The sequence below is a fragment of the Triturus cristatus genome, chromosome 4_1 (assembly GCF_964204655.1).
Source record: "Triturus cristatus chromosome 4_1, aTriCri1.1, whole genome shotgun sequence".
NCBI classification, from domain to species: Eukaryota; Metazoa; Chordata; class Amphibia; order Caudata; family Salamandridae; genus Triturus; species Triturus cristatus.
The window spans coordinates 610886511-610909093 of NC_140585.1; the positions used below are offsets into that span (position 1 = coordinate 610886511).

The 22583-nt window shown below is 44.4% G+C and overlaps 1 protein-coding gene across 3 annotated transcripts in view; it reads left to right on the forward strand.

The window, feature by feature from the left end:
• The window catches only part of PPFIA2 (PPFI scaffold protein A2), a 1995062-nt gene that overhangs the window by 962394 nt on the left and 1010085 nt on the right, over nt 1–22583 (forward strand). For all 3 annotated transcript variants that reach the window (XM_085652973.1, XM_085652974.1, XM_085652975.1), the window contains one exon: nt 730–831. In XM_085652973.1, the coding sequence (XP_085509099.1) occupies nt 730–831 (102 nt within the window). The remainder of the gene's footprint in view (nt 1–729; nt 832–22583) is intronic.

A 22583-nucleotide genomic window follows, 5' to 3' on the forward strand; every position in this document is an offset into this window, starting at 1 on the left:
GTAAAATACTATTTGAGTAAATACATTTCCCATTGTATAATAAATGCAAAATGTTATTTAAGTGAATGCATGGAGATTAATAACGTTATTTAAACCACACGTGCAAATATATATGAGAACTGCAGTTCATCGTTATTTGTAAAGGAAACGTTAATATGTACACATAAATGTCAAGGTTACATAGTAAGTGCGCTTTCTATATTGTTTCAAGTGTGCTTTGTTTCATTAGTCACTTTTAGATAACTAAAATATATAAGGCCATAAGTACACATATATGTGGCCTATTTATTTAAGACAGGCTGGAGCCACAATTGCACTGCTCCAGCTCTGCACCTTTTGCAATGCTGAGGGAGCCCCCTATCGGAAGAGCAAGACCTCCAACAACGGAGGAAGCCAGTGACTGTGCTTGGTTTATTTTTCAGAAAAGCTTTGGGGTTTCCAGCAAATACTTCGTGCGTGACGAGTACCTCACTTTCCTCTCTTCAGCTGAAGTGTTTTGTACTTTTTTCCAACTATGGATGCAGAGAACCTCTGCAACTGGAACAACCTCTTTAAAACCCATTATCTTGCTTGGCCGTTTGAAAGTGCATATTATTGAGGTCCACAGTGCCAGAATTGTACACAGAGACTCTAAACAATGGAGGCAAATGCAAAAGCTCGTATTTTTTTTTGTCAGAATAGGTTTCGATTCAATGGTAAATAATGGTGACGTTGATTTATGTTTTGTAGGAGTTTGCTGCACTGACAAAGGAGTTGAACGCATGCAGGGAACAGCTGCTTGAGAAGGAAGAGGAGATTTCAGAACTGAAAGCAGAAAGGAACAACACCAGAGTAAGTGCGAGCTGGACCTTTTTGAGGTGAACAAGAAATGGGATTGTTGCAGCTCACTGGGAGCTGCATTTAAAGCTGCTAGCCCTTCCCTAAAATAAAAGCCAGAATTCGACTCCATTATTTAACTGGTATATTTCAGTAACAAAACCTACAATTTGCCCAGGGGTAGATGATGTGATTGATTTTATTCTGAGATGGTAACATGTGATTTTATTCTTTGAAGAAACAGCAGTCTAACACTAAAATCTTCTTACAAAATTGCTTCATTATATCCTCGCTACGCAGGAGGGCAACGCTCACTGGTATATTCATGTTCCAAGAGGTACCATACCTTTAATTACCTTATTTTCATTATTTCTGCAGTTTTCAAAAGCGCACGCTAGGCCGAGATAGGATGCTGGGAAGCAGTTGAAAGGTGTGCTTTAAAGTAAGGCAGTGTTGGGGTGGAATATGAAACCGAGGTAAAAACAGCAGAAACGCAGTGCGCTCCACAATAACACACATGAAGGGACCTCGTGGATCATACCTTGGTCTGTCCTGTATGAGGCCCCGTCATGTCTGATACTCCCCAAATTACTCCTTGGATTGATTACCATTTTTAACATTGTTCAAGTGAATGACGTTCACAAGGGCGAGACAAAGTTTGCTATTTCTTCTTTTATTATGTGGTTGGGTCCTCAGAGCTATTTAGACTCTATAATCTAAGCAGTATGTATACAGGAATTGGAGAAAGTCAATATGTCTGGTCTTGACAAGCACAGCTACTTCCGGTGCAATGTTTTCTTTTATTTCGCCAGCATATCGCTCACTCTCTGAAAACGGATAGACTCACAGGGTGCCCCATGCAGCTAAAACAATTTGGCACACAGTGATTGAGCAGGCAGACTAGGTGCCCATGTTTACCCCATATTAAATACATGTGGGACAATATGGCTCAACAGTTTACACTGCAGGAACAGGGTACTAATGGAGCACATTGTTAGGAATGTAGGAGACATATACTTGGAAGTCATTAGGTGTTAATTCATGTTTTTAGTATAAATCCTGATTGTGAGGGAATACACATTTCTTTCATAAATTTGTCTTCAGAAAATATCATCAAAGATTTACAATTTATCCTTGCCAAGAATGGCGTGAGAGCAGAAAAATTCCTTCAGAGCGGTCATGATTTACAAACAGTCCCACATCTTGGTTATCAGAACAAAAGGATAGCCAATTCACACACGACCAAACAAGAGGAACCTGTTAGAGGTGAGTGTTACCATTGTGGATCAAACACTCACATGGCCTTGTATAGATTTTTTCAAACATTGTGCAGAGAATACGGTAAATGTGGTAGCAAGGATCATTTAGCAAATGTGTGTCAAGCAAGTGACCATTACTAAAGTGTTCACTATCCAAGTAGAAGTTATTGTATATGCTAAAATCGAAGAGCAATTTGATGATCTTGTATTAATGGTTGCCACTTAGGATAAAAGCGATGAGAAAGACCAGCCAAGGTTCAATGTAGAAATCAATCAAAAAAGAGGGCACTGCAGGAAAAAGAACATATGTTACTGCTGCTGAAGAAAAGGGCCTAATGATTCCTGACTCCTGCAGAACACAAACACTCAAGGACTCCTAACTGCAGCTGGAAGGAGATGAATCAAAGACGTCTGACTCCAGCTGGCAACCTGGAACTGGAATTTTCCACCAAGACCAGTGGCACTGGCCTTCCCACTCCCTTTGGCATTAAATGGTTGACTTGCTGTAGATGCTGGTGGAGAGGGTTTCGTGGAACGGTCCTGTGGAGGTCATCCCTAGAGAGGGATCCCTGACTCTTGCAGTACATACAGTCTCCTTGAAAGTAGTCAAGAAGCTGTGGGGTAAGGAAGTTCAGGAAGGGTGCTGCATAAGGAAGACCCATGACCAAGGAGATAATCAGGAGCCCAGGCAGAAGAGTAGGTTGTGGGTGCAGTCCAGCTCCCTTCTGCTGGAAGGTGACAGCAAGGTGCTGGAGTTACCACGAAGCCTTAAAATCAGGTTAAGGGAGATAAAAGGTGGTGGAAACATGCTGGTTTCACCCTCAGTGGAGGAGAGCAGATAAAAATCAGCTCCCAAAAATGCTAACATTGAGAGGCCAGGAAGCCTGAATTCAACCCTCCTGGTAGCTAGGAAAAGACCCAAATCAGGCCTTAGATCTAAGTATTTCAGTCTCTGACTTGTGAAAGAGATGCCTCATGGGCCCCCAATCCCGCTGGGTGAGGTCAACATTGCCACCTTTCCCCGTGTCTGGGGGAGCATGAGTAACAGAGTGCATCCTCCAGTATACTGCAGGACTGCTTTGCGAGGCAGGTGGTTGCAAGAGGCAAGGAGAATGAAGCAGTCACCCCATCTGCAGAAAAGAGTCAAGACAGACCATGTCTAACCACACTTTTGACCACTTTCAATTGGATTCCTTCAAGGTAAGTTCCTCGATAATTATACGGGCCAGGGAAACCTGTACATTTGGTTTTGAACAAATTAATTGTCATGCTGGTATGTCAAGACTTCTTTGTTTACCTATTTCACTGTGTGATAACGTTGTCCGAGTATAGAGGAAATAATTGTATATTTCAAAGTTGAAAAAGACATTTTTGCAGTAAAGAATAATATCAAAAACAGTAAAAGAAATGTAACAACAACAGAGCTAAAAATACATGATTGCCTAACATCTTGTATGGAGAAAATTCTAAGTAGCTAGATATTTCTATCAGTCATGCACATTGTGACCCATGTTTTCGAATACAAAAATTGTACAACCTTAAACAAATGGCAAAATACTCTAAGCCTTCCAATTTGCTTAGCGTCTCAAGAATACCATCAATAAATGACTCAACTTAATAATTCTTCGTTTAATCGAATGCTGGTGGTTTAGTTTGTCAGTAACTTAAGAAATGCGTAATTCCAAATGGTCTTGTACAATGCAAGTGCCACAACAATTTAGCACCATCCATGTCCTTAGCAATCTACACCAAAATGTAGCTATACTCTTATATGGTAATGCATCAAAATATTCTCCTAGTTAGATCAACACTTCTGTTAAAATTGTAGTGCAACCTGTTCAAATAACTCTTTTTGACAGGTAAAAACCTCCCTAATCAATATTAATAAGTCATCCATATGAAGACCTTGAAGTCCACAAGGTAGGGTGAATGGTACTAAAAAATGCGACATGTAGAAGATTAGTGTTACCATGTCCCTACAGTGACAAGGTCCTAAAGCTATTTTCGCTGTGGCAGGTCTAGCTATTCTGTCTGGAGAATTGGAGTACAGATTAAAATACTAATAGTGTATTTTCGGGAATGTACGCTGCTAGAAAAACAATTGAACAACTATTTATAATAGTTATTAAATTCAAATTGAGTTGTGAAGTCAGATTTGTAATAAACAATAAGGAAAATGTACTCTCAAAATGTGACCTTTTACCTGCCTGCAGTTCCTGGAAGCTAATTTGCATTAACTCTTCAAATTCTCCCAGCCTTGGTGTGAATGAGGTGGGTGTGAAATTCTTCCCTGGAGCCAGACAAGGGGCCACTGTGTTTGCCAGGTGGACCTAAATGGCCAGAGATGTCTCCTTTTAACTTAGGAGAAGGATGAACCTGTACGACATCCCCTTGCAGGCAGGTGCAGTCACTCACTGCACCCGTTGTAAGGAGACCTCTAATCGCCCTTAAAAGTGCAGGCGGGTTGCCGCCTACAAAGTGAACATGGAGGGCTGCTCCAAAGCCGCTCAGTTGTTCACTTGAATGTGCTGCCCCCAGAGCAGCACGACTTTGCAGCTGACCTGGGGGCAGAATATTCAATATAATCGTGTGCACATTCCTTGTTCGATTCGGCGCACATGTTTTAAGGTGCGCCATGGCTCAAACAGGGATAGTTCGCACTTATGGGGGTGATTACGATGTTGTTAGGAAGGGCTCCAGATGGGATCTGATTTGGAACCCATCTTTCCTTCCAAATCGGTCATCTTTCCGGACGACAGAGTTCTATGCAAGGAAGCCGTCTGGGGTGTCCGAATCAGTTCCAAATGGGATTCTGGCAGCCCAGTCATTCGGAGCTGAATCGTTCAGCCCAATGGAGAGGGCTTCCAAACAAGAGAGTACGATGCCCGATTCAGTCAGCAGTTACAAATCTTTTTGACTGAGAAGAAACAGCTTTCGGGATCAGTCTTTGGGGCCCGTTGCAGGCCCCCTTCACTGGGAGGCAACTGAATGTGGCCCGTGGGTGTACCCTCGTCCCAACCATGCACAATGTGGCAGGCACCATGGGGAGCCCGTCACATGGTGCAAGGTTTTCCCCACCCACCCATTTTTCCAATGGGAGCCTGAGTTCTCTTTCGGGACACAGGCTCCAATTGAAGTCAATGCGAGTCCGACTGAACCGAGTACGTAAGCATCCGGACACATTGTAATCGGTAGGTAGGACTCCCCGAATACGAATCATTAGGAAAGTATTCCTAACCCGATTCGATGGGAATCTTTCCTAGCAACATCGTAATCGGCCCCTATATGTAATAGGGCCCTAGGAAGCACCACAATGGGCTCATAAATCTCACTGTATTCAGCGCAATCATTTTGGAATGTGAACGTTTTGTTAAAAAAGAAAAAGCACAGTTATTAAACAGAAACACTTGAATAATGAATCGATTGGACATGATTTGGTAGAAGGTATTGACAGAACATGGCACACAAACAACCTTTCAGTTGACAGAACTAACATATTCTCTTTTGCTATAAAGTATGCTTAGGAGAGTCTGTGGTATTAAGTCTTGATATACCTGTAATAATATACTAATATATATTATCTAGTGGCCAGTAGATAGTTATAGTTAGGACCGTGTTTCCATAGGAAATCCGCAACATTCTATTTGGAATAACTTTGGCGCCGGTCGACGAATCCTCGCGAAATTTTCAAAACTAATGGGGCGCTACGCTCCGCTCCTACCCTGAAAGTCTCGGGGGGATTCGTCAAGTGGGGGCTGAGAAAAAAGGGGGGTCCCAAAACGCGTTTTCCCCATGCATTTTTCCATAGGACCTTTAGACACAGCTACAGCCCGAACGGCTGAACAGAATTACTTGAAATTTGGCAGAGAGGTAGTCCTCAGGTCAAGGATGTGCCTTTTGTAGGTCTGGTGTAAATCTGTTCAGTAGGTCCTGAGAAAATAGCATTTAAATCAATATATATATCTGTAAGCGCGCTCCGTGCGCTTACCGTAAGCTTACCGTACGCGTACGGTGCCGTGCGCGAGCTCAATTCTGATTGGTGGTTACATGACTGTAAACATTCGAATCGGTCGAAATCAGGAAGTGTCAGCCGCCATTTTCTGTCTCTCGCACTGAGAAACAAAGGTGGGGAACGTGAAACGGGGGCAACGAAGAGAGTTGCAGACCCCCTAGTGTTTGTCAGGGGGTCCAAGAAGGACCCAAAAGTACGAAAAATAAATTTAATTATTTTTAAAAAAAAATCGCGGGGTACGCGTACGGTAAGCTTACCGTACGCGCACGGCAAAAAAAATAAAAAATAAAAAATAAAGAAGTAAAAATCACATTTATTAAATAAATTAAAGGACCCACAAGGGAGAAAAAAACAAATGTTACTGCGTAAATAAAGGCGAGGCGCGCACGGCATGGACTGCGCAAGGTGGGCGCTCGGTGCACGATGCGCATCGAGCGCCCACAACGCGCGCACGGTGCGCGAAGCGCACTGTGCGCGCAGGGTGTGCGCATAGTGAAAAACCAGAAAAAAAATAAAAAATAAATACATAACTTAGCATTTAAAAAACCGTACAAATTCACTGAAAAAACCATAGGTTTCACACACGTTATAGTTAGGAATTATCATTTACAAAACCTTGCAAATTCACTTAAAAAACCATAGGTTTCACACATGTTATAGTTAGCTGTACATTTCACTCGTAAAAAACCAATGAAATTCCACGTTATAGTTAGATCAGGTAACTATAACTTGCGCGACCGCAATCCACAATGTGTAATTTCAGATGTCATCATTGATGTCATGAGTGATGTCACTGACCATGTCACGAGTGATGTACTATGTGACGTCATCAGCAGTTTATTATGGGCGCGCAAGTTATAGTTACCTGATCTAACTATAACGTGGAATTTCATTGGTTTTTTACGAGTGAAATGTACAGCTAACTATAACATGTGTGAAACCTATGGTTTTTTAAGTGAATATATATATATATATATATATATATATATATATATATAATTGCTGAACGTACTTCTACAGTCCCGGAGGAAATAGTTATCTTGGACAGTCTCTCGAAAGAGGTTTCATAATGATCTCTTCTCTGCCGATCACGGCAGTCATAAGGTTGTGTAACAAGCCACATGTTACTTTTTATGCTGGCCTTTACAAATGAAATAGTTTTCATGGTCTGAGACACAAGATTAAATAAAACAATTTGTTCTTCTTCTGTTCATCCCAAATGTTTTCCTCTTTCAACTAAGCCCAACAGCCTTTCGCCAGCATTTCTGATTAGACCGACGCATCCCCTTTGAAGTCAAAATTATTTTTTCTTTTTGAGTGGGAGGACGTTTACGCAAAACGATATGGTTCACATGAAAAGGATTTCACGTTTATTAGTCCCGGTGCATGCTTCCGCCCCATTCTCAGTGACAGCTCTGCATTTAAATTCAAACAATGAGAACATCCTTGCTGTGCTGCTCAGTCATCTTTTAATATACATATTTCACGCGTGTGTGTGTTTGTATTTATGTGCATACACACTCAACATGTTTAAGTGCAACAGAGAGAATAAAAGAGAGAGAAATAGAAGAAGATTCATAACGGGTTGTACAGAACCTAGCTGAGTAATCCTTCCAGGATCTTTATCCTCTGATATATTAATCTACATGCGTTTCTGATTCACCAGTCCCGCTAATCTATTGATAATCGCTTGGTTTGGAGATTTACGCGTCACTAAACTGTTACCAAACACCACAATATGTAGCCTGATTTAATATTAATCAATATGAACACAATATAAAGGTACAGACACATCTTTTTCTCTTCTATCTAGTATCTTTTGGACATTACTACTATATCTCAACATTGCAGGTCATTTCTGCTTACGGTTAAATAGTTCCACGCTTCCTGAAGATTTCAGATTTCAAATTGGGTTCTTAATTTGAAATTGTATTACCCCAACCTACTTACTAGATACAATCTGGCTAGATTGAAAAACAAAAATAAAATCAAAGTTAATTTCAGGAGCTATGGCACAAGTAGCAGCAAATGCCCCACATAAATGTAGGCTTAGTTCAAGCAGCACCAAACAACATTAAAGTTAAGAAAAAGTATAAATAATTTATTTTTTTTAAATCAAGAAAAAATGGATTCACAAAAAGACACAAAATGGTTAGATCTGGATAGGAGAACAGGAGATACATATTTTTTTATATTTTAAGGCAAAAAGACCCAAGAAAACACACAGCATCATTCGGAGTCAATGCTCGAAGTAGACCAATTTGTAGGTGTTATTTCAGGTCAACTGCTATGGAACTTGAGTCAGATAAACCCAGTGGGGCACAAAAGACAAAGATTTTCAGTTTGTACCTTACTTTTCTGATTCTCAAGGTCTCTTTAGCGGGGAAAGATAGGCTGCTGAAGCCAGTAGGGCCCCTTATAGTCAGATGCATACATCATCATCATCAAACTTCAGCAGAAGCCTTCATTTTTATCACTAAAATCTCTCAGTGGGGCAAAGCTTGATTTCATAGCAGCCAGGGTTGCTTCGATAGTGTGGTAACTGTGATGCTTTGCCCCAGGTTTTACCTTTGACCTTAGTCACTATTTTGTTTCTGAAAATCCTGTAGTGGAGAAGACTGAATGCTATACCCAGAGAGGGCTTCATGAGGCTATAACACCTCACCATGGTGTCTCACCAAAGTCTTTTTCTTCATTGCAAAAAAAATGCTGTAAGTGGGAGGAACCTAGAAATCTTATTTGCCAATGATGCACCCTCACTGGGGGAACATCAGCAACTTGTTCCATCCTCCTTATGTCCGAAAGTCTCAAAGCTTTCTTGATTCTGGGAAATTCTCTCCAGGTCTCTCCTACAGCTTCCACATCCTCATAGTTCTTTCAGGGTCTACTGGAGTCCACTAATAAGTAGCAGACAGTGTCGTCTTCAGAGCAACTATCCCTTCTGCTGTTTGGGATCCTGTTGCACTGACAGGAAGCCAACCAGATAGCAATGGAGTGCATTTTCAGCTCCTAAATACCAGTGGAAGCCAGGGCCCTTAGTCTTCTTTTTCAGAACTCACACTCCTCTTCTCCCTTTTAAGGTGTCTAACAGCTCCTTGCATGTTCAGAGGAGGTAATGGCGTAGTACATTGATTAAAGGATTTCCTATAGCACATCCTTGCAATATTCTTGAAGAAATTCAACTTTCTTTTACAGCACATCCTCTCTCTAATGTATCCCTTCCAAGAGTTCCTCTTTCAAGATGTCCTAGGTGTTCTGTCCCTTGCAGCAGCCAGGTATTTCCTTTCAGGCACAGCCCTTATGGAGCAGCTGAAGACTCACTCACCTGGTGCTAGGATCACTTTCCCTCCTTCTGGGGGCAGAGACAAATGTCTGAAAGAACTTTGGGCTTGAAAGCTTTCCCCCAATTTAGGAATTCATTGATGCTAGCTCTTCCAGGACCCACCTAGTCAGCTCATTGCTACTAAGTAGTCAGTGTTTGCATCAGTTCTGACTGCCTCCTTGAAGAGACATTTGTATAATCCTTCAAGAGGCCAGTTCATAACTCTGGGGTGCTACTCTGGGGTGCTAATTACAATCACTGGAGTAGCGTCAGACAAGCTGCTTTAATTTCAGTTTGTTGGCAGGCAGCATCAAGTTTTTTTTTCTTTTTTGAATCCCCTACAATATGCTTTCACCACTGAATTAGATTTATGACAACAAATGAAAATACATTTTGAATGACTGTCCATTATTGTCACAAACTGTGTTGTAAAAATCTGGCCTATTATTCACTATCTGGTCTGTTCATTGAAAATGTAACTTGGCTTACAAAGTGACAAACGAATTTTGATGCAAACCTTTGACTGAGAAGACATGTTTTCTTTAATATTTAGTATGCAGCACATATATACATTAAATACCCAACACTCTAGGCTTACAAGGCTTGTTTTGGGATGACTCAGCTAATGTATAAACATCTTTTCTGCATTTCCTTGTCAAGTGTTAGCACACTGGTTTTAAATCTGCAGCCTCATCAGTATACAAATGTACTCTCCTGAGCCATACATTTAGTAATTTATGTGGGAATTGTTAGAAATTGGGTCTCTAGTTGACAGAGATTTGCACCCTGTGCAAGTAGGGCTCACAATCCTAGTCAGGGTAAGCCAGATACACAACCTAATGAACCTGTGCTCAACCATCATTCCTTACCCCGAACTCTACCTGCTGGTGCCCTGACACAGGTAGAGCTGATAGCCACCACTCGGGACCTTTAGCTTACAGCACAAAGCACTTTTGACCTTAACACTTCACTTCCAAGGTCATTAGGTTCATATGATGTTAAATATGAAAAGTGTGTCTGGTATGAAAAGCTTCACAAAGTTGGGTGTGCAAGTCCCCGTACTCCTTTGCCACTGATAAGGCAATACGAGTAGGTTGTTAGGTGAGTTAGGCCAGCTTATCATGGTTGCTTAGCTATATTTGTCCACCACCCCTCTCTGAACCCCACCTATCCTGTTTCCCTGTCTTATATTGCCTACGCCAGGCATCCAGCATAGGAAATACCATGAGTCATCTGTAACGCTGCTTTAGCAGTAACTGGGCACTTCTCAGCTTTTTATCACCAAGACAAGTCTGATTCTAGCACATTTAAACCCAAGCATTAGGCTCTTTTTAACAATCTCTGTTTTTGATATTCTTCAACCATTGGAACTCTTATCCCACTTCTCAATGTAGATTTAGACCACTAGTTAACACATGTGTAACAAACATTGTGCCAGGCCAGCAAAAGCACATAACTCTTTACCAATCGGCCCAGTAGATTTGCCCCACCCCCCAAGTCGACTTTGCGCTCGTAATTTAATTAAGTGCAATCCGGGTCTCGAACAGCATTAACACACATATTCAAATTAAACAATAGCCATAATACATGTGGCAAGCCGATCCTGCATATAATTGTGCAAGACCTAACCTGGCTGCTTTTTTAGAATTGTGTCAAAATTCTGTGTGAATTTGTCATTCATCTGTTTGCACTTTCAGGTCATGTCCTATTTATGTCTTCTTCTCAATTGTCTGCCTCATTCATGAAATGTTTTTAACACATTGTGCACATATTTAATGATAACTTTTGTGTGCTGTCTCTACTTTTATGGTCTTAAATGTCTAAATTAAGTATTATTAAACTTGAAACTGTGCTCACCCTCTGATAGCTTGGCACAAAGCAGTCAGGCTTAACGTAAGAAGCAATGTGTAAAGTATTTGTGCAATACTTAATACAGTAAAACAGGGAAAGACACAACACAGAAATATGTTACACAGTGTTAGAAGAAATGAACCTAATTTACTGAATGAAACAAGACCAAAATGACAAATATCGAAAGAGCAGAACTGGAATTATGAATTTTTAAAGATTAAATTGAAATGCTTAAAATTCAATAGTGCTTTGGGGTTACTTGGGGTCATGCTGGACCGGGTCAAATCTGAAAAGTAAAGCTGAGCATTATGGAGTGCGGGTCAGATACAGAGACCACCCAGGCACTACTGAAAACGGTACCTTTACCCTTTCCGGAGAATGTATTGACGTAGAGGAGCAACTGTGTTGGTTCTAAGTTGCACCGTTGGGTCCCGAGTCATCGTCAAACCCCTTTACGATTAAGGCACTGTATTGTCGATTTACCTTGCAGTTGGGTCCTGTGTTGTCATCAAGCTCCCTTACGGTATAGACACTGCATTGTCGTCGAGCCATGCAATTGGGTCCCGCATCATCATTGAACCCCATCACAGTGAAGACACTGAGTCGTTATTGAGCCTCGCAATCAGGTCATGCATCATTGTCGAACCCCTGACAATGAAGGTGATGGTCAGTGTGACTGCTCTCCCCCGCACAGCTCCACCAATAAGTCCTGCCCCCTGAGCTCTGTTGCAGGGTGTTCGAGGCCCTGCCTGCACCTCCTCCCTGGTGGTCCAGTGGGAGAGCACTCTGCTCTTATGCTGCTCTGCCTCTCTTGCCTCTTTCCTTTTGTGCTCTTTTTCCTCTTTCCTTCATTCTGCCCTTCTGCCACTTTACTCCTTTTCACTTCTCTCTCTTTCCTTTGTTTTCTTTCATTTTCACTTTTCACTCTTTCCTTCATTTTTCCCTGCCGCTGCTGACCCATGGGGCCCCTCCAGGGTGCCCTTCCTGCTCCCGCCTTCGTTGACCCGTCCTCCCCATGACCCCTACTTAATGGGGGCCCGTCTGAGCCCGTTACCAACCACAATCAGTGCCAGAGACACTGGTCCTCTGACCTGCCTCTTCTCTAACTCCAGCACCCTCCACAATCTAAACCCTGGATGCAACAACATCTGCCAGCTCTCAACACTCGACAACACCCACGGCCCTCTCTCCTATCTACACTGCAGCTGCACCTTTAAACATCTCCGTACCCCAGCAGCATCTCCCAGCCTACCGGACATCACCGCTCACAAACCACTCAACTGCAATCTTCTCAACGTACATTTGCTGCACAAACATGCAATCGAAATCTGGGACCTCCTCAACACCTACTTTCCCAATGTCTCCTTCGTCACATAAAACCTGGACCAAGGCCAATTCTGCACCCAACATCACCACCCCCATTCCAGACAGATACAAGATCTTGTGCAAGGACCGCCCCATCCATGCAGGGGGAGGCATCTCTGTTGTCCACAAAGGCACCCTCCGCATGACCACCCTCCAGAACAACACAATGACCCTCATGGAGCACCTCCACTTTCAGATCGAGACCAACCCCAAAATGACTCTTCACGGAACCCTCATCTGTTGGCTTCCTGGCCCCCGCGATCCTTTTACCGACACCATCACTGACTTTGTCACACCCCACGCCCTCTCATCCACAGACTAAATCCTACTCAGAGACCTAAACTTCCACCGGGATAACCACGATGACTCAAACACTGCCTCCCTCCTACAGAACCTCACCTCAACGGCAGAACTCAGTAGGTCAGACACCCTCCCTACCTCTTGAAACCGACAGAGACCAACTGTGAAGCACCCCAGGGCTCCTTCCTCAGTCCCACGCTCTTCAACGTATACATGACTCCCTTCGCAACCATCGTCAGGAACCACGGGCTCAACATCACCTCTTACGCCGACAGCACCCAGCTGATCCTCTCCTTCACCAACAAACCCAACATCACCAAACACAACTTCCAAGAAGGGATGAAAGTCGTTGCCACCTGGATGAAGAACAGCTGCATGAAACAAAACTCAGACATGATAGAAGTCCTCAACCTTGGCTCTACCCTCTCCGTATGGAACAACTTCTGGTGGCCCTCCACCCTCGGAAATCCCCCAACCGCAACGGATCACGCACAAAACCTCTGCATCATACTAGACTAATCACTCACAATGAACCGCAGATCAATTCTGTATCCTTGACCTGCTTCAACACTCTCTGAATGCTTTGAAAGACTTTCAGATGGATATCAACCAAATTCAGAAAAACTGTCACGCACACACTCATCAGCAGCAGACTGGACTACGGCAATGCTCTTTATGCTGAAACTCCTTCGCAAACTCCAGACTGTCCAGAACGCTGCAGCCAGACTGATCCTCGACATCCCCCATCGCAGTCACATCACCCAACACCCCTGCAATCTCCACTGGCTTCTAGTCGAAAGAAGAATAACCTTCAAACTCCTCAACCATGCATTCAAGGCCCTTCACAGCACCGGGCCCACATACCTGAACAACTGCCTCTCCTTCAACGCACCCAAAAGACACCGCCAATCAGCCCAGCTCTCTCTGGCCACCATCCCACATATCAACAAGACCAGAACAGGAGGAAAGTCCTTCTCCTACCTCACAGACAAAGCCAGCAAGCACTTGGAGTCACTTGGTTCTAGGGATGTAAAGATTCAGGTCCAGTCCTTCTCACCACCAGGCAAGGGGCAGCAGGACAGGCACGGCAGAGCAGGAGTCCAGCAGAGTGTCATTCCTTTCATCAGCACAGCAGTCCTTCATTCCTGGTAGAGTGTTCTTAGGTCCAGAGTGTACTGAGTTGGTGTCAGGGGTCCAGGACTTCTACCCAGTTGTGCCTTTGAAGTATGGGAGATTTCGAAGAGATGCCTTTGACATCCACAAGGTCCCCGCCCTTCCTGCCCTGGTTCCAGACTGACTATGAGGGAGTATGCAGCTATTTGTGTGGGGACAGGCACAGCCCAATTCAGGTGCAAGTGTTAGCTCATCCCTCCCATCTAGCTAAGGAAGGCCCATGAGCCTGGCGATGGGATACTAGGATGTGAATGTCACACCTCAGCTCTCTTTGTGTGTGAATGTCTAGAGAGAATGCACAAGGCCCAGCTGTCAACCACTACATACCTTTATTCAGACACCGGCAGAGGAACAGAATGATTAAAGTAAGAAAATGCCAACTTCCTAAAAGTGACGTTTTCAGACTTACAATTTAAAATCCGACTTCACCATAAGTTGGTATTTTAAATTGTGAGTACAGACACCCCAAACTCAAATTTTTTATCTTATCCCAATTGGGAATTACACTTATGAGATGCAAAAAGGCAATAACATTGTTTTTTCTTTCATTTTTTATTATTATTTTTATTGCAAACAACGTAATAGCAGTACATCAGTTATATAACATTATAGATATAATTGGACCCTTAATTTTATCTTTTCCTTACTGTTATCGAAGCGGGTATCTCATTAAAGGTGCACAATCCTCCCTGTATGCCTAAGGTTCTTTTCACAACCCTCGATAGGTTTGCCATTGCTCCCAAATCTTTTCCCATTTCTTCTGAAAACCTCTGTTATGGTAAATACTTTGTTCTGCCAACCAGCACCAGTCTAGGTCCATCTGCCAGTCCTCAACCTTTGGTAGGGCTTGGGCACCTCAACACCTACCCAGGTTATGTTTTGCCACCACCGCAGTCAGCCCCAGCCAAATCTCAGTGTGTCTTGGCCATGCCACCTCCCCAGGGATCAGCAACCACTTTGGCTCCAGGGGGACCTCCACCCCTGCTACCTGTGCCATGATTCTTCCTATTTTACCCCAGTATATCTGTGTCTGTGGGCATTCCCATATCAGGAGATAGAACATTCCCTCCTGGCCACAGCCTCTATGACATTGTGATGCCTCGGCCATACCCAAGTGGCACAGGAGCCTCCTGGAGCAATATGTGCAGTGGAAAACCTTTATCTGGATTAGTAGGAAATGGAAGCTAATTGCTACCTTCTTCGGTCCCTGCAGGGCCTCACTCCAGTCTTCGTCATCTATCGGTCTGACATCTCCCACCCACGCGGCTCTCAGTAATACCAAGGGGTCTGGTGTGTTATTCACTAGTTTTTTGTATACTAACAATATCGGCTTCTCCTCCAAGGGTTCTGTCAGGAGTCTATTCTCCAAGGTAAAGGCCTTGGCCAGTTCTTCAGCCTCACGGATATGACCCTGGATGGCATGGCCCAACTGTAGTTATCGTAACCACTCCCCCGGTCCTAGTTCATACTCTTGTTGGAGGGTATCGAACTCAGGTCACCTGGTTCCTACAAACATCTCAGAGTTTTTGCAGTCCCAGCAATTCCCATTTCCTAAAGCCCTGCAGTGTGCTTACCTTCTCTAGTTGGTTGTTCCCCCACAGAGGGTTCTTTGCCATTAGGTTATCCCCCCAACCTAAGTAATTCAATGCCTCTCACCAGGCTTTAATGACCATCTGTGTGTCAGCAACTCCTTATATGCTCTTTCATTATATAGCAGCTGGGCACTGCCCCTAGACCCCATATACACTCTGTCACTCTACAGACAGGTTCCGTCCTGTCTCCAAACATCCAGTCATTCACTGTGATCAGCTGGGCAGCCCAGTAGTATAACTTTACCGCTGGTATCCCCATTCCTCCGACATAGATGCCCCTTTGTAATTGATGTAGGGTGATCCATGCCTCCCACCTGTCAAAGGAGGGATTGCAGTTCAGTCTCCTCGGCTCCGAAGAATGATGGCAGGATTGGGTATGAGATGTTTTGCAGGACAATGAGTAAGCAAGGGAGCGTCATCATTTTAAATAGAGCAGCCCAGCACATTAGTGTTACTGACAATGTCTTCCACCTCTTGGCATCCATTTCAAATCTGTCTAACTGCGGTAGCAGGTTTGTCACATAGAACTGCTGGGGGTCCATTGTAATATTAATCCCTAAGTATTTAAACCCTTTCACTTCCAGTGGGAACTCACATCTCGATGTCAGGCTAGGCATTCATCCTGCAAATGGGAACATTAAGTCCAATTAATGCGATAGCCTGAATAGTCCCCAAATATACACAAGATTTGCTGGATTCTGTCAACGGACTATCTCAGGCGCTGGATGTACACAAGAATGTCATCGGCATATAGGGAGACATGCTCATTCCACTCATCCCCAACTGGGATTCCGTATATCAGCGGGTCCCCACGCCGCTAGTGGCTCCAGTGCCATGGCAAACAATATTGGGGATAGTGGACATCCGTGTCTCGATCCCTTCTGCATGGTGAACTCTAGGGACAAAGTGGCGTTAGCCCTCACTCTTGCCAGCGGTTGCTCCTACAACAGCTTTATCCAGCGAATAATTGTTGGCCTGAATCCCATACATGTCAGGCACCCCCACAGGTAATTCCACTCTCCACTGTCAAATGCTATACTGACTTCTAAGGACAGAAGTGCCGAAGGCAGTGAATGATCCGGCTCCGTGACATGCAGGACTCCAAGCAATCTGTGCAAGTTAAGTCTGGTATTTCTATGTGGTATGATGTCCGACTGGTCCAGGTGTACCAGGGGGCAAATCACTGTCCTTTAGGCGCATGGCCAGTACCTTCCCTGGAACCTTGATTACTAAATTTCATCGGGATATAGGCCTATATCACTCACAGTTCAACGGTGGCTTACCCTCCTTATGTATCACTGTGATCAGCACCGATCGTTGGTCTATGGGCAAGACCCCTGTCTGACGCGCCTCTCGGTACATTGTGAGGAGGTGCAGGGTTATCTTATCCAGTAAACATTTAAATAGTTCAGATGGGAGGCCATTTAGCCCCGTCGCTTTCCTTAAATGTATGGCCCGGGCTGCCGTGTTAATCTCTTCTATAGTCAAGTACCTTCCAACCCTTCTCTTTCTTCAGTTGTCAAACATGGGAGGCAAATATCTTTGAGGAATTCTATGCAGTCCGGCTCTGTATACCCGAAGTAGATGTGTAAAGTTTTTCATAATGAGAGGTGAATGCCTCAGCAATCTCAGGTCCCGTTGCGTGTCTTGATCCTGAGTTGTCTAATATCTCACCTCCTCAAGGACTCCCGCTTGTCTAGCCATGCCAAGAGTCTACTGGCCTTGTCTCTAACTTCGTAAATTTTATGTCTAGTGGTCCTTTCTAAAGTCTTAGCCATATACTACAAAAGCTCTTTGAGCTCTTTTTGTCGTAGGCGAAGTCGATTGATTGTCTCCCTGGTAAAAGCTCCCTCCCTCCCTACCTGTGCTTCTAACTCTAAAATCTCTTTCTCCAAGGCCATGCATTCCAATGCTTTTTCATTTCTAGAAGCCTCTATCAAGGTTTTGACCTGGCCCCTAAGTACGGTCTTAAAAGCCTCTCAAAGGGTCAAAACTGAGTTCACTGACCCCATATTTTCTGTAAATATGTGGTTAGTGCAATATTGAGCTGTGGACTGAAGTTCTGGATCTTTAAGGTACCATGGATCGATCCCCGTGGGCAAGACGTGTTCATGTGGGGGCCCCTCCAAAATAGCCTCTACTGGGTAGTGATCAGCCACCCCATGAGCTATGTGCCTTACCTCTCTGAACTGTCCAACGAACTGAGCCTGTGTTATTAAGTAGTCCAGTCTTGCAAGGCCTCCATGTGCCGTGGACAAGTGAGTATATTGTATGACGCTTTAGTTATGGCCTCGCCAAATGTCACCTAGGTCCATTGAAGAGAGAAAGTCTCCTAAGCCACAGCCTCTTCTCCCCGAAGACCTTCCCCCCAGAACGTTCCATTCAACCAAGAGTACATCATTCATGTCACTTCCCATGATGGACCTCCCTTGTGGCAGTTCCAGTAACAGTTGGCCCAGTGCAACCCGTGCCGGTGTTTGTAGTTTCGGCGGGGCATATACCGAGTATAGGTTAACGGTCATTCCCTCCCATTGCACACTCAGAGCCACATATCTCTTCAATGAATCCGACCAGGATTTCCCAGGTATATAAGGGAATTCTTTCCTACCAAACACTCCTACCCCTCCCTCTGGAGCCTGTGATATACCCTGAATGAGCCAGCAGGATGTAGCCATACCTGTCTAAGGCCTTACAGTTGTGCCCCAGGAGGTGGGTTTCTTGTAACAGGACAATGTCCAGTGCATATTTTTAAATAAATTGAATGGCAATTGTCCATTTCACCTTTCTCTTAAGACCGTTTACATTCCATGACCACACTTTTATTGCTTGTGTTTGGTGAATAGCTATTGGTTCTAAGTGTGTGTTTCCAATGTGTGGATCTCTTTCCTTCTCATTATTCTAGGGAACCTTCCCCCACTCTCTATGATGTCGTCCTGACGTCTGCATTGAACTAATAAAAAAAAAATCCCTGTGTCCCAAACTAACCCCCCTACCCCTTCCCTGCAATTCTGGTTGTGGAATCCCCAACTGCCCAACCTGCAGAGCACCTGTCGCCCTTGCCATAACATGGTAACCTTCAACTAGGGTGGACTTGACCCTCCCGGACCAAAACCAGAGTCTTATCATAAAGTGTTGTCTTCCTCTTGTGCCGGTCTTCGGATTGACATCCCCTTATGGCACTGTGGTCCCTCCCCCTCCCGCATCAATGTGCAAAGTTTGTTGATGTCACTTTAAATGTCTTAGATCCCGGACTGAGGTGCTGTTCCCTCCTGAGCGATCCTCTCTTTTCACAAAGTCTTACCTCCTGGCAGGCCAGAGCCCCTATACCTCCTCCTCCCTCTCCCTGTTCGAGGGCTTGTTACTGGCATCCCCCGTCTGCCAGCCATGTATGCCATTGCCTTCAGCTTAATCTCTGAACATATCTTTGTTGTGCTTGGGGCCCTTGCCTCTGTTCTGGCTGATCATGCGCCGTCCCTCCAGCCACTTACCAGCCTCCTCAGTCATCAAAAAGTGACAGTGTCTTACCATCTGCTATGACACGCAGCTTTGCTGGAAAAATCATCATGTACTTTAAGAGTCTCTCCCTGAGTTCCTTTTTAACCTGCTCAAAACTCCATCTTTGCCCCTGAACTTGCATGGTAAGGTCTGGAAAAAATCGGATTACTGTGTTCTCAAACGTATGTCTCCCTTTGATCTTGTTGCTTGGAGGAGTGTGTCTTTGTCACGATAATTAAATATTCCTGCAATTATTGTCCAAGGTGGGGCTTCCAGCGGGGGCACCGGAGCTCCATGTGCCTTTTCAATTTAGACTGGTGCTTATTTCTGATAGTCTTCCAGGAAGAAATCTACACTGGGGCCTTCCGCCCCCTCCAGGACTCCCACTGCACATATATTATTCCTTCTCGCCCTCCTTTCCTGATCCTCCAATCTTGCTGCTAGGTGAGTAGCCTGTTGAGTCCGAGTGAGCACCTGAGATTTGAGGTGCTTTGTGGTGGCCTGTAGTTGGATGAAGTTGTTTACTGCCGTAGAGACCTTCTCACTTAGTTTTGAAAGGTCCGCTCATATTCGTGTCACATATACAGAAAAGGAGTCTATTTTCGGTTCCAGCGTGCTCTTCACCTCTCTTATCGCTGCCATTATGGCTGTTACGGTGGGTTCCGCCTCTGCCTCCCCTTCTGGGGATTTACTGGACTTGGGAACTGTGTAGTCACCATCTTGTTTGCTTGGAGAGGGCCTACCCTTTTTGGCTTCACTATCTTCCACCGTAGCCCCCTCACAGCAGCACCGGGAGTATCTATTTTGTTCCCTTTCGGACTCCGCCAGTGAGCCTGTGCTGGGCAACTCCACAGCAACTCCTCTCCAACCGACCCCATCCAGTCTCTCTTGTCCTTAGGCTCTAGCCACTTTGTTCTTCATAGGCTGGGGGGGGGTCCCTCTATTTCTGTGCACACTCCAGCTTGTGCCACAGGCCCCACAGTTGTCTCTGCAGTCCTTGTTACTTAGGGGCAGAGACTCCCTTCACCCAGTGCAATCCCTCCCTTCCAGAAAGCATTAAGGACCCTCCTGGGCCCGTTTGCCTCAAAAGATCAGAAATGAGAGGGAGGAATGGTGGAAAAGGGGGGCCCGACGCCCCGATGATGTTACAGTCCTGCCCCCTCACCTCCAATGCCATTGCCTCCGTCAGGCCTCTAATGTCAATGAAGCACAGCCAGGCCCAATACAGTCAGCGGATGGCAATCTCTCTGCTCCACTGGCTCAGGACTCCACTTCGATCTGTGCTACCTACTGGGCCCGCCGGCTGCTATCGCGTTGGAGTCGGATCAGACTTGCTGTGAGGGCTAAGCAGTCCTGTCTATATCCACAGCCTCCGGACGTCTTTCCCCCTTCAAACTCTGGCGGGTCCAGATATCGGCGGGCTCCTCTGAACCATTCTGTTCCGTCGGTCTCCAGTTCCGTTGTGGAGACCCCGGCCCGTTCGGATAGAAGGGCCTGGCCGCGATCACGGTTTCCCTGGGGCCTCCCATGATCTATCGTCCCGTTTTGAGGCCTGATGGGGAGGGTGATTGCACCCTCACCTCCGCTTGGGTTTTCTGGGACCCCAGCGCCACTGCGGATGCAGGATTATTGAAGGATTATCGGGCTCCGATGGGAGCTTCACTAGAATGCAGCCATCTTGATCCATGGTCAAGCCATGACCCCAGCAATCCCAATGTTCACCTATGAATAAGATATGCCTTGCAGTAGTGAAAAACGAATTTAAGAGCATTTCACTACCTGGGCATGTAAGAAAGTGTTGTGCAACATAGATTGTGTGTTTGTTCTAAAAATGGCAGAAATAAAAGGATTGTTGTGCTACTGTCACTATCATTTCAACTTCTAGAAACATGCAAAGATTTCTACGAAAAACCATTTTTTACCATAGTACGTTTCATTCTTCTAACTGGTAGACTATTTTCCTAATTTATGTGGTTTCAGCCTAGTTGCAGTTAGTGGGCAATACAGGTGTGAAACAAATTCCAAATTCTGTATTGGGTCCTTTATAAATATCATTCATGGTTATGCTAAAGAACCTAATCTTTGACATTAATATTAATGAAAATAAGTGGGGGGGGGGAGAAATTGGTAACACTTTTTCCTTATGTAATTATTTGGCATAAATGTACATAAACAACAAGTAGAATACTGTTGTATCCGTCAGACTCCTTCTGGTCACAGGGATATATAGGGTTTGTTGATTGTCCAAAAACACGCGATACCCAGAGCCATCAGATGATCAGCAGCTTGTAATGTTTTTCAGTGTACTGACCATGCAGAAATTCATATGGTAAAATCTAATGAATAAAAAATGCATATGAAGGAAATCTATGTATTTTTGGGGAATGGGCTCAAGACACTGAGCCCAGGAATAATGGTACGGATCTGAATTTGGGGATACTAATGCCATTATGTGATTCAGGTGCCATTTTGTATTTTGGGTCTTTCTTGCACACTGGCTTACATTTGGAAGCTCACAATTGAGGCAAGTAGAATAGCTAATAACAAATGCTGTACTATTCTGTGTTCTCACACTTCTTCCTATAGAAACGCACCCCACTTGCAGGCTGGACTTAGTTCACGTGGCAGGAAAGGCCCCAAAACATGACATGTAGACATCAAATTTGTGGCATAAAAGCAACCATTTTTTGCAATGTGAGTAACTGCAGAATTTGTGTCAGCCGCCACCCAGGGAAACCTACCAAACCCACACATTTCTGAAAATTAAAAACCTAAGATATTCTAGAATGGTCTGACTTCTGTAGATCCCCCTACCTTTTCTTATCCACAGTGCTCTGCAAACCTCAAATCTTGGTGAACATGATGCATTTTCCTCACGTTTCTGTAAAGGAAATGTTCAGAATCTTTGGAAGTCTTCAAAATTCCTACCACAAGCGTTCCCACAAATCGTCCAATAAAAATACTACACCACATGAGAGGCTGGGTCTAGCCCCTGCTCCCCTCATTCCTGCTGGTTATTTGGGCTGATCTATGTTTAGGGATTGTCCTCTAAGGGCAATTCCCAAGTATGGATCTATTAGGGAGAGAACATTCTGGAAACAGGATTGTGTCCCCTTCACAGCTTTGACACTTTTGTGTTGATCATTGCTCAGGCCAAAGTTTCTGCCCCCTCAGCAGTGATCAAAAGAAAAAGCAGACTTAGCACATTGCAGCAAAACAAAAATAATCAAACTCGAGACATGTTGGTGGCTTTTCTTTAGTGTCCTGGATTTGATTTTGATAAAGAAAATGCTTCTGTTTTAGGCATCAGAAGCATTTTCTTTTTCAGTGTTGAGAACAGAACAGAAGTAGGATTCAGAATGTCAACTGGTCAGCCTCAGCACTAAAGTGGATAAATA